Source organism: Tachypleus tridentatus, chromosome 4 (genome assembly GCF_004210375.1).
Source record: "Tachypleus tridentatus isolate NWPU-2018 chromosome 4, ASM421037v1, whole genome shotgun sequence".
Lineage (NCBI taxonomy): Eukaryota > Metazoa > Arthropoda > Merostomata > Xiphosura > Limulidae > Tachypleus > Tachypleus tridentatus.
In genome coordinates this window covers 99,273,124-99,287,643 of record NC_134828.1, presented here as the reverse complement: position 1 = coordinate 99,287,643, position 14,520 = coordinate 99,273,124, and the positions used below count along the sequence as shown (strand labels likewise).

General features: G+C 33.3%; 1 protein-coding gene across 12 annotated transcripts in view; it reads left to right on the top strand.

Moving 5' to 3' along the window:
- The window catches only part of LOC143249751 (AP-4 complex subunit epsilon-1-like), a 140,894-nt gene that overhangs the window by 51,423 nt on the left and 74,951 nt on the right, over positions 1 to 14,520 (top strand). For all 12 annotated transcript variants that reach the window (XR_013027926.1, XR_013027927.1, XM_076500100.1 and 9 more), the window contains one exon: positions 1,127 to 1,200. Coding sequence is in view for 10 of the 12 variants with exons in the window: in XM_076500100.1 (XP_076356215.1) it covers positions 1,127 to 1,200 (74 nt within the window). In the remaining 2 variants the exon portion in view is untranslated. The remainder of the gene's footprint in view (positions 1 to 1,126; positions 1,201 to 14,520) is intronic.

The window sequence follows — 14,520 nt, the reverse complement described above, 5'->3', positions numbered from 1 at the left end:
ACTAGCTGGTATGTTACTCTGATATAACTTTAATTTTTATTATTGTTTATGTGTAATTGTGTGAGAAAAATTAACTGCTGGTGTCAGATTGAGGTTTTTGATGAAAGTACAAACTGACGGTGCTATTCAGATGTTAGAAAACTGTAGTGGGAAGGCTGTAGTCTGCTGTCAGACAAGTGGTCTATACTGTTAGACAGATGAAAAAATCTGGGAGGTTTAAGGTTAACTATGACATGTAGTATTGCTGTGTACTCAACAAGGCCAGCACAAGTTATCAGTCCACTGTACATGAACTTGATGTGGATTGCTTGCCATTGTCACTGATTTAATTATTAGAAATAGACTTCATAACTCTTCTTCAATTCTGCAGTTGACTACCTAGTAACAGGTAGATTATCTGAACTTTTGTTGTCATGATCAGAATTGATGGCAGTAGCAGTGGATGACTACTATCAGTATTTCTCTTCCAATGATTGACTGGTGTATATTTGGATATCCAAAAGTAAAGAACATGCTTAATGCATCATAGTGGCATTTAACTGTTTTAAGGTCGTGGTTCAGTCATTGTGTAGGAATGTATAGTTACAATTTGCAAATTATATAGTACTTTTGAGGGGTGAACTTGCTTTGGTATATTTAATCAATTGTACTCAGTCATATGACTTTATGCATGTACAGTTTGTACTAGTTGAACGATAATGCTAGTATGATGCTGTTAGGGTTGTAATAACTTTCTTGAATAAAAAGCCATGGAGGCAATAGACTGATCAGCAGTTCTCCTGATTTGAATCCCATTATAGTGTCTCTGGAACTTTATAGATGCCACATTAATCCACCATATGATATTAGAGAACTTAGGAATGTGTGTATGTGAATATAATATTATGCTTAACCTACCATGCAAGAAAAGAAAAATATTATAGGAATTATACAAATCTTGCTGCACAGTTCTCATACTTTAGACTACAGTTGATTTGTAGCTGTTAGTTTTGACTGTTGATCAGTAGAAATACATTAATACTCTGTGAATATATTCACAAATACTGTATATTGATGAAGGGGAAAATGTGCATTTCATTGTTTCTTACACATATAGCTGAAAATGTTTCTTTGTTTCTGTTATTAGGATATTTAGCCTTTAGCCAGTTTCTTAGCATGGAGGATGAACTTGGACTACTTCTTATTAACACAATACAGAAGGTAAGTTTGTCATTAAACTTGTAAGTTATTACAAGTTAGTAATGACCTAAATCTCTTCTAAAAGCTGCCTCTACATTAATGGACTCAATTTTGTGAGTGTCACTAATTCTCAGTTTTGGATATTGTTTTCAGGGAAAACCCATTAAGGATAATGTTCTGAGGTTACAATGGCACATGCCACATAGTGTCATGTCTTATTGCTAGTTTTTGATACACACTATTTCTGTTTCTCCATTGCATATTTACTGAAGTTTTTCTGTATACTGGCCACTTTAAATTTTTTTTTTCTTCTTCATGGTAAATATATCATTTTACAATGCATTGTTTTGATCATTTTCAATAACTGTGCCATTAGAAGTTCCAAAACATACCTATCTGCACTGCCACTTATAGCTACTACTTGACCATTAGGGTTTCATCTTTGCTCATCTAAGAATCAGTCTGATTTTTTTCTCACTTGCTACAGTTTATTAAAACCTTGCCCAATTGCTCTTGGTGGTAATTGTCTGGATACTCTCTGCCAACATCAATGCACCCTCTGTACTGGTACTGTATATATGCACCTCATTCAGATAATTTTATCACTCTTTTTGAGACGAAGTGTCACTAATTGGTTTCCCAGTTTAACAGTCATTCAAAGATAATTTGCATATAAGCATTTTATCTAGTTGATTTTGGAATAATAATTTCAAAAAGTATTATATATTTATAATATGATTTCTTTGTTTAAATTTGGAAGCTGATCCCTTTAGTTTCTTTTGGTCTTTTGGGTTTTTAGCTCCCTTGTTGGTCAGTGATAAGTTCACAGACTTGCAGCTCTGGGGGTCTGGGGTTAAATTTCGAGGATAGACAAGGCAGAAGATCTGAAGTTGCTTTTCTCTAAGAAAACAACTTAACAAAATGCTTTACAATCAATGATAATCACTAAGACCTGTGTAGAATGAACTTAATTTGTTTTTCTTCCTTTGGGTCTTTAAGAATGTGACATTTGGGCTTTTGAGACTGCAACTTGCTTGATGGCTGAAAGGTCTGGGATTGAATTTTTTGCTTTTTTCACTCCATACATGAATATTGTGGTTCATATTGAAGGTTTACTTCCTAGTTATGTGAATGGACAATTACCCTTTATCCAACACGTTTCAACTTCATGACTTTGCTTGTCATCACCAGGTGGAGGCACTTTTTCCTACTCTCAGATAATGCATCTGATCCTTGAATTGCAGGGTTCTAAGGTGGAGTTTGTAGTTCACCTACAGGGGCATAGGTTTTTTAAACCTGATGGGGGGGATGATTTTTGCAACCACTTATGTGGACTGTTCAATTTGCAAATTGGTAATCTGATTACGTGAACTTGAAAGCTGTAAACATGCAGTTACAAAGTAATCTTGTTGCCACAATACTTCAAGGTTTCCATGTATAAGTGAGGTGTTGTGAACAGTTTTCAAAATGTTAATAGAATAAAGACAAATGTGTCACAAATTAACTGCCACATTAATTTATTCATGCACACTGCACAGTATAAAAGATGGCCATTATACTTGACAAGGTTACTAATAACTTTCATTGCATGAATTACATTTTTAAATATTAATAAAATTAGTAATTACCCTTGATAAGTTTATATCTACTGAAAAACTGTTCATGTTGTTTGATAAAAAATAAATGTCTTTGCGAACTCTTGAAAATTACACAATAATACAATGTAGCACATAATTATTCATACTTTTCATTGAAGTAAGATTCATTTAGTCCTCTAGTCTACATGTTTCCAAACATAACTTCCTTTGTGATGATCTGTTTATGAATTATTTCATAAGCTCTTCTATATTTATCTTGTCGACCTCATCTTTGTGAGTGTGACAAACTGCCACATGGTTGAGGCAGCACAGAGACATAATTGACCTTAACCACGTCTTCAACTGTCTTAACGCAGAAAAGCTGCGTCCATATTCGCAGCTGGATACTAAACAAACAAGCAAAATTTTCATGATACGAAACACTTCACTAAACATCTTCTGGCTTGTTTCATACATTTTACAGTAAGCATCCTCTGCACCTTTCAGAGATACTGCTTTTGTTGTTCCTTTGAACATGGGCAACTGAAACTCGAGCCATTGTGCAGGGATTTCTGGATAGAAGTTTATAACCGAGTTGTCAATCCTGCCAGATGTGATCATGTTCTCAAGTGCCAGATATTGCCTCAAGTCATTGTTATCATTGAAGTAATTGAATCTAGTGGTCAGATGTTTTGTGACTGTGTCCACAAATTCAAAATATTAGCTTTGCGGGGTCTGCAAATGCATGGTAATTCAATAGGCACCAGATCTAGGGAAGTTACCTTTTTCTCAGCTTCATCAAATATCTTCTTGTAATTTTTCTCTGTGTTTTCAATACCCGTAATTGCTCAACTGTCATTGCAGATGCTTCAATCATGCCAGATACTGTCGCTGATTTTGCTTGGAATGCACGGTTTAGTTCCTCTAATGCAGCTAATGGATGCTGAGCCATCAACAATCCTAAAACTGCCTTTCCTTTGTCAAATCTGTCCAGCAGACCTCATGCTTTCACTGCTACATCCGATTTTTCATTTGCTAATTCAGACAAAGAATCAACAATGTTACTGTAGTGATCATTAGCACATGTAATTGCAGATAGGTGGCACAACCAGCGTGTTGGACACAGTAAACGGATGTATTTAACTGGACCATTGTGACTGTCTGACTATACAATATTTTCAAAGATTGTCTTGTATTTGCCTGACCTCTGAAGCAAGACACAAAGTTCATATACCCATTGGATAGAATCTTGAACACATTCACAAGTTTCAACTGCATGTTGCATTATTAAATTAGCCTTGTGTGCTCCACAGTGAAAAAACAAAGCTGACGGTTGCTTGTCTTTTATTTTTGCCTGGCATCCACTGTACGCACCACTCATGTTAGCGGCTCCATCATACGTTTGTGCTCTTAATCCTAACAGTGGTAAATTGAGTCTAGTCAGTACATCAAATGTAGTCAAGGATATTGTTTCATCAGTTGTATTGGAAAGACTGTACATACCAAGAAATATCTTATGGATGTCACGGTTCTCATCTATGTATCGTACACATATTGCTTCCTGTTTGGCAGCAATAACAAGAATATAAGTGATTCTTTTATTGGTCTTTGTGTGTCTAGGGATTGTACACATGTATTTTTATTCTTTTAAATAGAATTTCATGTCTTTTTGTATTGAACATTTAAACCTTTGTTCATAATTGTATTTATTTTTATTTCAAGTTTTTTTTTTTTCAGTGTGAAAAGCAATTTCAATTGCCATACTTAACGCCCTTTTAGGTCATCTTATTGCTTACTCTAGCAAGGATTCATTTGACCTTGATTGTTGAAATGATAATAAGAAGGTACAAGTATGCTATTTTGTTTACAATGTTTGAATATGACTTTTTATTTGACCTTTTCAACAAGTTTATTTTAGTAGACAAGTCTTGTATGTGGGCTTACATAACAAGATGTAACTTTTACTTCCACTATTAGTAAGTCTGTATCAAAGCTACAAAGCAGGAAGTTTGTATAACACCTGCCTGCACCTTGGCTACATCAGTAGATGATACACACTCTCACAAGAATTTACCAAAGGAAACTGACACCATAAATTATAAAGAAAGTGGGATTATACTGTGTAGATCTTCTATAAATTTTCATCAATACCTTGCCCTTTTTTATCAAAGAAAATGTTTAGTTATTTCACAAGCAGTAGAAGTTTCAAACATATTCAGAAGCAATAAAACAAATTTTGGTTGTTAGGAAGAGTTAGAAGAGAATATTTGCTCAGAAGTTGAAAGTCTATACAGGAGTAAAGAGCTTGTATGCATCTGAGAATTTGAAATTTCAATTAAGGTCAGATGTGCTTTTATGCAGAAATAAAAATTGCACATATTATGTAAATAGTCAGATTCTGTGTCACTTATGATGAATATTTAAACAATATTCCTTCAATAAAAGCAGTATGTGTTGTATTTAGGTATGTACAGACATGTCTTCGAAGTACATGGAGTGTATAATGGGAAAAACATTTATAATTTTGTGTGTAAACTGAAGAAATTGTTCATTTGTACTGTTTCTACCTAAAAGGGTATAAAATGTTACTTTTTTGTGTGTATTAATTAAATATCCATGATAACAATAATTAATAGTGGGTTTTTCTTACTGTTTGGAAAATGAAAAATAAAACTTTTGAAGAATAAACTTCTCTCAAAACATGTAGAATACTATCTGGGATACCTGTACCCTGGACAGAAGTTGTGTAAATTCGTGATTAATGAAAGGTTATTATAGGACATGAAAAGTTTATTTCTTTATGTATAATTGAAAAAAAAACAACTCAAATGCCCATAAAAAGAGTAAATCTCAAAATGTGAAACTGTAAATTTGCACACATCTCCTCATGGGTCCAACAAACTTTCATGGCAAATTAGGTGACGATCTATCAACAGGGGCAAAGTAATGGTAAACCATGCTAAAACATTTGTATATTCACTCCCTACATAGTATTTACTTGGACGTAAAACAGACGGTACTATTGTACTTATATAGATGGCAACAATGCATTAGATCCACATGAGACGTATTCATGACGTCACATCTGCACCTTGAGAATGGAGAAAAATAAAGTTCTCCGTGATGGGAAACATAGGCGAAATAGGAATATTGTGATTTTTACTGTAAAGCTACATGTACACAAGATAACAATTTTGCAAAGTTAGGGTTTGCACATCACGCAATAAAGTTTTTCCAATATCATGTTAGCAAGAGTTCCATTATAGTTTTAGATAAGACATGTACTTAATAAATTTTCACAGATTTTTCTTATTTTCTATGAATACTCAGGTAAGATTTAGTTGTTTTCAATTTTGGTTTCATTATAAAAAAAAAAAGGAAAAACCTGTCAGTGGATAAAGCACAATGGAAGAAATTCTTTCTTTAACTTCAGACATCATTGAATGAGTTGAAGTGGACCAAGAAGAACCTGTTTGTAGGAGGAGTATCATAGACTTTTACAAGAAGATTCTCTCATGTGCCACTACTGTCTGAGGATACTATTACTGGTTCTTTCCATGACCAGCACTACATTCACTTTCAATATAGCTAAAGGCAAAAAGATGCAACAAAAGCCTCGGACCTGTAGTTCAGAGTGGAAACAGGAAGGTCTCGGAGATGAGGAAGCCGTATTGTTGATGGAAGTCATTTGAAAAGAGCCTATTTGTTGTCAAGCTAACAGGTGTCAGACTCCATAATTTTTTTGCCCTTTTTTTAATGATAAATATCACCAAAATCTGTGAAGAAACTAAGACATTCACAACAGTCATGAGGAAAAGATAGATATTGCTCCCCCCCATGCATAAACTAATTAAATATAGTGATGTCACTCCTGAAGAAATTTCAACTTTTTCTTGATCTCACTATTAACATGGGTATAGTTCATTTACCTTTTTTTTTTCCACATTACTGGTCTACCACTTCTTTACTTAATTTACCCTGGTTTTCTTCAGTATTTTCCAGAGGTAAAGTTTTAGCTATTGTTTGCTTTCTACATTTCAGTGACAATACTAATAATTTACTTAAAACTGATTATGAGCATGTTGAACTTTTGCTTGATTATCTGTAATCTTCCTTTCCAGCTCACTATAATCCTTCTAGGGAGTTATTTGTTGATGAACAAATGCTGGTAACAAAGGATAGAATTTCATTTTAACTATCTACCTAACAAGCTTACCAAGTGGGGCATCAAACTATGTTTTCTGGCAGAAACTGTGACTGGATACTTTTTAAATTTTAGAATATACCCCAGTAAAGAGGGATCTATACCTTCTGAGAGCTTAGCCAATCATTACAACTGATTGATGGAAAAGTACCTTGGAAGGACACATTTTCTTTACTGACAATTCTACACATTTCTAGCTCTGTTTGATAAGTTGCTTTCACTTGGCACTAATACTTGTGACCCTTGTAGAAAGTACAGCATTCACTTCCTAAGCATGTTTACAGGTAAGTTAGAAAGGGGAAGTTAGTTTTTCAACTGTGGTTTAATGACTTCTATGAAGTGGACTGATAAAAGAGATGTTCACGATCTTTCTACAATATACAATGCTACATTAAAGGAAGTGACAAGGAGACAGGGTGACAGGGTTAGCAAGCCACAATTAATCTTGGATTACAACAAGTTTATGGGAGAGGTTGATATTAATAATCAATTTCTCAGTTGTTTTTTTGTTCCACTTAAAACTGTGAAATGGCATAAGAAGTTTTTCCTTAGGAATTTTGACCTGTCTATTGTTAATTATTTCATACTTTTCAAACAAGTACCTAACCAAGGCAAGTACAAACAGTAGGGATTCTGTTTACAATTAGTGGAATCCCTTGTGAAACCACCAATTGAAAATAGATGAGGGACTTTTTGTTTGTCAAGCATTCAATCACCAGTTCTTGCAGATGGGAAGCACTTTCCAGCTCTCATTAAAGGAAAATTGCAGATTGTGCCTCTACCAAACTTTAATTAAGATTATTTGAAAGCAAGGTAAAATTTGACTCTGTGTAAGGTACTTTGAAGAGTACCTTACTTCTGAGACTCTTCTAAGAAGTCAATGCTTTTATTAAAATGCAGTCTGACATCTTTTACTTTTTAAACTCCAACATGACCACTTTTACCTTATCTCCAGCTGACTCTTTTCATTTTCCTATTGTTATTCTATTTTCTGTGGAACTAAAGTTTCTTTAGTGGAGGTTTGGTGTATATTACATCTTGTTTTGTGTTTTATTTCTTTCATAAACACTGAGCATGTATATTTCCATTGGTTTCAGTTACCTATCTTTTTACAGTGTTTTAGAACTTTCATATTGAATTGTTTAGCAAAATGTTGATTTTATTTTTTATACAGCTGGTACTTTTACAAATATTTGATTATGCATATGTTTTAGAAAAGTTTTCAACTTCAATTTTTTGTGTACTTTGAATATAATTTTTGTAACTATATTACTATTCTCAGGTTTTTTTACATATCTTGTGTTTCATTGTCTGCTTGTGATATATGTACAGTTTTCATAATATGACTATATCGTTTCTGTGTAAACTTTTCACAGTTTGGTTTCACCTGCTGATCTACAGTTGGTTATTCATCTTGAGATAACATGTTGGTGACAATAATGAACCAAAGTTTTTATTTATTTTTACACTGTTTTGTATGAAATTATAATCATAATTAAGTTCTCATTGTACATCTATTTAAATAGTGCTTAAATTTATAGTTTGTGCATAAATTCTTAATAATGTTCTATCAGTTACTGATATGTTTTTGTTTATTCATCTCTATGTAGCTTTTCAGCAGCATATTTATTTTTCTTTATTTTTTCATTCTAATCCTGATTTACATGAAACATTATGTAGAGTTTTGAGTGTACATCTTAACAGTTTTGTTTTAATTTTTTTCATTATCAATACCAGATATTTGATTATTTTTTTCATTTGATAAAAATGTGAAAATGAAGCATAATTTATTTTACATTATACTCATAATTTTAATAAACTGTATGATGATTATTTATTTATTTACAAAGCCCATTTATTATTTTATTTTTGTGATTTATACTTTTATTTCTAAGTACTTAGTATTTGTGGTCATCATTGATGCTCATATTTTGTATGCATGTGAGATTTATAACTTTTGTGCATAAATAACTTAATTTTACAATTTTGTAACTTTTGTGAAAAATACCAAAATAAAGTTTTTTTTATTTTATATCAGCTTTGTTTTCATTTATATAGAAAAATATATGAGGGTTTCTTGTACTGAGTAAAGATGATAAGAAGGAGAAGAAAAAATAACAGTACTACAGGTAGCCTAACTACCATAGTACATGTCATATGCACAAATGTCAGAAACTCCTCTTTTTTTCACAGTGAATTGTTTTTTATGACCTAAGCATGAAACATTAATTTACTTATTTTATGTATATCTCATGATTTAAATACAACAGAATATAAAAACCACAAGCTCTTTCATTTCAAAGCACTAAGCCTAATTCCCTGATAAAAACTTTGCACTGTCACACTAATAAATCTTAACCCTAAAACTTGTGAATCAGCTTTTGTTCCTATAAATACATTTTTGAGCTAATACTGCAGTATTGTAATGAATTGTTTAAAAGATGCAGTATGTCTATATACTATAAAATATAAAGTCATGCTCCTGCCATACATGTCTTTTCAAATGCAAGATTTTCAGGACTTGTTTCAGGACTAGGATTGGTTCAAACTTTTGCAGGTGAGGTTGAGCAAAACACTGGAGAAAGGCTTAAATACTGATCACCAAGGGTGGGGAAGCTCTAAAATAGAAACAAAAAATTAAAAAAAACGAATTGAAAGTAAATATTTCACTGTAGATGGTGGATTTTTCCAGCTTAACATATTTTGAATTTTTTTTGTTAACTTTCCATTTAAATTTAATTAAATAAAATAATTTTGAAGAATTAATTTAACATCATAATATTAGTTGAAATATAAACATATGAAATACAATTTAAAGTAATGTATTAGTAATTTTTTTAATTCACTAGTGTGATTTTGCACTAAAGAGTATGATGAAACAGGCTTTATGTTAATAATGTTGAAGGGTAAATAGCCAGGCTTTATTCTGACTATTCTTTGGTGGTGTATTATGTTTCTCATGAAAGAGGCATGTAGTTGAATTTTGGGCCTCCTTTCTTGTGACTAGTTTTATTTTATCACCCTTCTAGATTGCCATGTTGAATAGGTTATTGATGCCTGTGGTAGCAGGTCCATTGTTTCAATCCAAACAGATTTTCTGATCAGATAAATGTTTCACTGTAAGGTTCAGTTGGGATGCCTTTGATTTTGGAACTTGAATTGATGGACTGGCCTCTCATTGGATCACTTAAATTCTGGTAATTCAACCTCTGGTACCTGGTGTTTGGGGCTTGGCAATAGATGTCTTCCATTTGACAGGACAGGAATACTACTCTCAAACTTCTTTCCACTTCATACGATACCCAGGGTATGAAATATGATTTGTTCAAACTCCTTGTAAAATCCTGTTGTTTGCACCATATTGGCAGCTACACCTAAGTGTCTGCTTCTGTGGTTTCTTTTGGTGTGTTTAACTCTTCCACTTCTTTTTAGGCTTTCCTTGTAGCAACAACCATTATCAGATATGGTACACCAGGCATAGAACTTATGGTGTCTTTTACATGTCATTGGTGTTTAATTTCTAAGGTTGATATGTATCTGTGTCTGTTTCTGTTTAATCTGAAGGACTCTTTTTTTTCTCAACAGTGATAACATGCATATTGGCAATGTTAAATTGAGAGGACATTGAACCCTTTTCAGTCAGTGGTTATAAACCATAACTTGTTTTTGTTTTGGCTCCCTATGACAGAGATTTTTGCATCTTCCACAGTCACAGTCATTTATGGCAGACTTATCGACCACTGTTTGACTATTGCAACTACATGTTTTTTACGTTCCCAGTGCCCTTCAGATTCCTCACACTATTTTGGGTAATTGGTCCCAAATGATCATTTCATTTATTCAACAGGTAGATTAAGGTCACAAGTTCTTTCTCTACTCCTGCTTGTGGTCTGATTCTTATATTCCATGTATCCTCTTTATTTGCAGGTTTATTTTTATGTCTTCTGACTTGAGGACATCACTGGTTGGAGTGATTTGCACTGTTTGTTCACAGACCACTTTCTTGTTTCTCCCTGTGTTTCAGTTTCTTTTATCCAATATTTTGTCAGATAGAAAGATATTCAGTTCTTTTCTCTGATTCATCTGCTCACTCTTTATCTCCGTGTCAAATCAGGTTTCAATTTTGGTCATATTCAGTGAAGATCTTGAAGGTTTTATTGCCTGCACTTATACCTTTAGAGATAACTAGAGAGCATTTGATTCTGGGCTGTCTTTGAAGATGAGATGTTTTTGTGAGTCACATATGATCAGATTTCTCTTTTCCATGGACAAGTTGTCGGAATTCATTGTGTGGATTGGCATGTGGACCTCCTGCAGTACCTTTATCACACATTATTTGCTTGATCTGGCAGTCTCTTCATTTGAGAGTTTTTGCTTACCCCCTGTAGCTTGCTTAACTGTTTCTGATAAATTATTCAGAGGAGTTAGTATTTTTATTTCTATCTTTTAGACCCTGTTATTTTGTTTTCACATTATTTCACTCTGTGGCAGATGTTGTCTATTATTCAGAGGAGTTAGTATTTTTATTTCTATCTTTTAGGCCCTGTTATTTTGTTTTCACATTATTTCACTCTGTGGCAGATGTTGTCTAGAGAGTTATGCTTTTATCAATCCATTTCGGCACTAGAAAACACTATTTCATTATAACTGCTACCAGTTACACCATGCTTTTCAGAACTGAGGTGTCCCATAAGATCACTTTGAAGCACCAGGAGATATTATCATACTATGCTGGACTGCCACAGATGAACTACCATGAGTAAAGATAAAGGGGATTCTACCTCTTCCTGCTGATCATTGGACTGAATAAATTTGTTTGCTTTTAAAATTTAGGGTACTTGGTTCTCCTGTTGAAGTTTTCTCAAGTTTTCCTTATGGCTCTCCTAATGTGCATTAACCCAGAGACTGATAGTGAAGCTAGAGAGCCTTTACAACACCCAATTTCCAGGCACTGGGATGGTGGATGGAGGCATTTCCTGTGGAGTGTTAGAGAGGATTCCTCTACTCTTGGAGAAGAGGGCACAGGTGGGAGGCCCTCCTACCTCAGTCCCTGGATGTTTTTTTTTTTTAACCAGATGTCAGGAAGGGGCACCAGCCTACATGGGAGTCTTCTTGTAATAATACTGATTCCCATTTGATGCTTGGCCAGCTGGTTGTGATTTGCCAGGCCCTTCTTTTTATATCATTATCTGGTCAATGTATTTTTCATGGAAGGAAACCCATTATCTCCTTGTAATTCTTAATGCAGAGTGGTTCCTTTCTGCATCCTTGGTTGAACATAGTTTTTCCATGTCTTCCCTGTATTTCTGGGGAAGGATGAATGTTCTTAATTCCAGACTGGATGAGTTCTGTTCCTTGAGTAAGGCACACATGATCCTGTCATTCTGAGCCTGGGGTGTTTCTTTTTGGGCTTCTTCAAGTGGAGGAGAAGGTTTGTCTGCTTTGGTTTGGCTCACTTTCTTGTCATGATTCAGGTAGTTCAGAACTCATCAACTTATAGCTACAGGTTGGGATCCCATCAAAAGTTATCAGTATACAATATTGTAGTCCAATTTTTCTGTTGATTTATTATGTGGTCTATTATTATATTACACAGCCTATTTAGAGGTGTAGTATTGAACTTATTAAATAAAAACATTTTAAATAACAATGAAGTATATACATAGAAACTTGGTGAAATTTTACTTACCCTGAAAAACTGTTGATACCATTTTTCATAGTTGCTGATTTTAAAGTATGCAGAATAACATCTGAATGAAGAACAGTTTTCAAGCATGATCATTCCAATGATTGAAACATTCTGCCTGTTTAAAAAAAAACAATTCTTCCTAACTATAAAAGCTATAATTTGTAATAAACAAAAATTGTTTATTATCGGTACTTAAGATCAAAATGAAAACATTTCTTCTGCATAGCTGTGGTTAATGTGGCATAAAATATTTTCAGGAAAAGTTTATAAAATTATTTCATAGTTTCTTTTTATTAGTGTTTCTACTCAAAGCCAACAAACCATTTCAGAATAGACATGAATATATTTATTTTCCTTGTTTTTAGTGACAAAGAAGATGTGGCAAAACAAATTTATCTGCTTATAAATGTATGCACATATATGAAATACAAATTAAAGTTAAAATAGGTGTTGTTACATGAAGAGAAACAAGAGCAAATATGTATACAAATTGCATACATATATAATGGTAATTTAGATAAGAAATCCTCGTTGTATGTCAATACCTACATGCATGTTTAGGGACCTCACACATGTATGCCTGTCTCTATAATGAAGTTTTCTTTTCAGAATTAGCTGTTTTATAAACTTAATCATAGTAGTTAGAACTGTTCTCAGGATTATCCTGAATATGTCTCTGTTAGATAAGATAGTGAATGAACTATTATTAAAATCGCCCTTAATGTCACAGTAATTATTCTGGAAAACGTTTTATGTGACAAAAGTGTACATGGCATTATGGTGAAGGATTTTCTCATTGATAAAAATTCTTTTTGTTTGGTAAGATTGAATGAAAATGGAAATGTCATCAGTAAATCAAGCAAGCCTCCTTAGCCCCTACAGAAAAATATACAAACAGTGTTAGAAAAGTGCTTTAGTGACAAACCTGATAACAATCATTCTTGTTGAGAAACAGTATAAAATGATGGATCAAGTGATACTAATAAGAAATGTATTGTTAAATGGAGAAATGTTTTTCAATATGATATTTTGTAAATTACCATAATGTAGACCATTGATATATTAAAAAAAAACATTATTAATTTGTGAATCAGATCTATCTGGAAACACTTATGCATTTAGTTTTGTTACCATTAATGTTTTTTACTAATGTTGTTTCACTTGGGCTTCATTATGTATCACATTTTGAGACGTTTAGTTAAACAATGATATCTATACATTGAAATAATCACTTGAAGCCACTGAAATCATTGCATAAAAGGGAAATTTTGACAATTCACATCAAGTGAATTAAAGTGGTAAATACAATCATACTTTACCTTTGCCATTCCTTGGTGCTCATGATGTAGTAGTAGAACAAGCCTCTTGACTATTCTTCTGGTTGTTCTACTTTGAAATGACCAGCAAATATAATGTCTTCCAGCCTTGCCTTCTCCTTCAACTTCTCAGTTGACATTGTTACTCTTTGTTCCATTAAACCATCCTATGTGATCAAATGTAAAAGCAAGAAAGTGGATTTTCTTGGCTCATTTAGTGATAGTATTTCACCACCAGGACTTCTGAGGAACATCTGGGATCATTTATACTTTTGTGGAATTATTGGCTTCAGGATCTTTAGGTTTGAAAAATCCTTCAGTTTGAGCTTTACCATTTTCATCTGTTTCATAATTATCCTCATTTTGTTCAAACTTTGTTATTTTTTCTTTCTGCAGATCCAGTTCACTTGCATTTTCTGGTTTTGTAGGTGTAAGATTTCTTCAGGAAGAGGCAAGCAAAATAATTTCTCATGTTTCTCCATGTTTTCAACTTGACTTATATTTAGTTTCTGTGAAATCAGGGGATTAGAAACTTATTATGGACATACCTCAGTC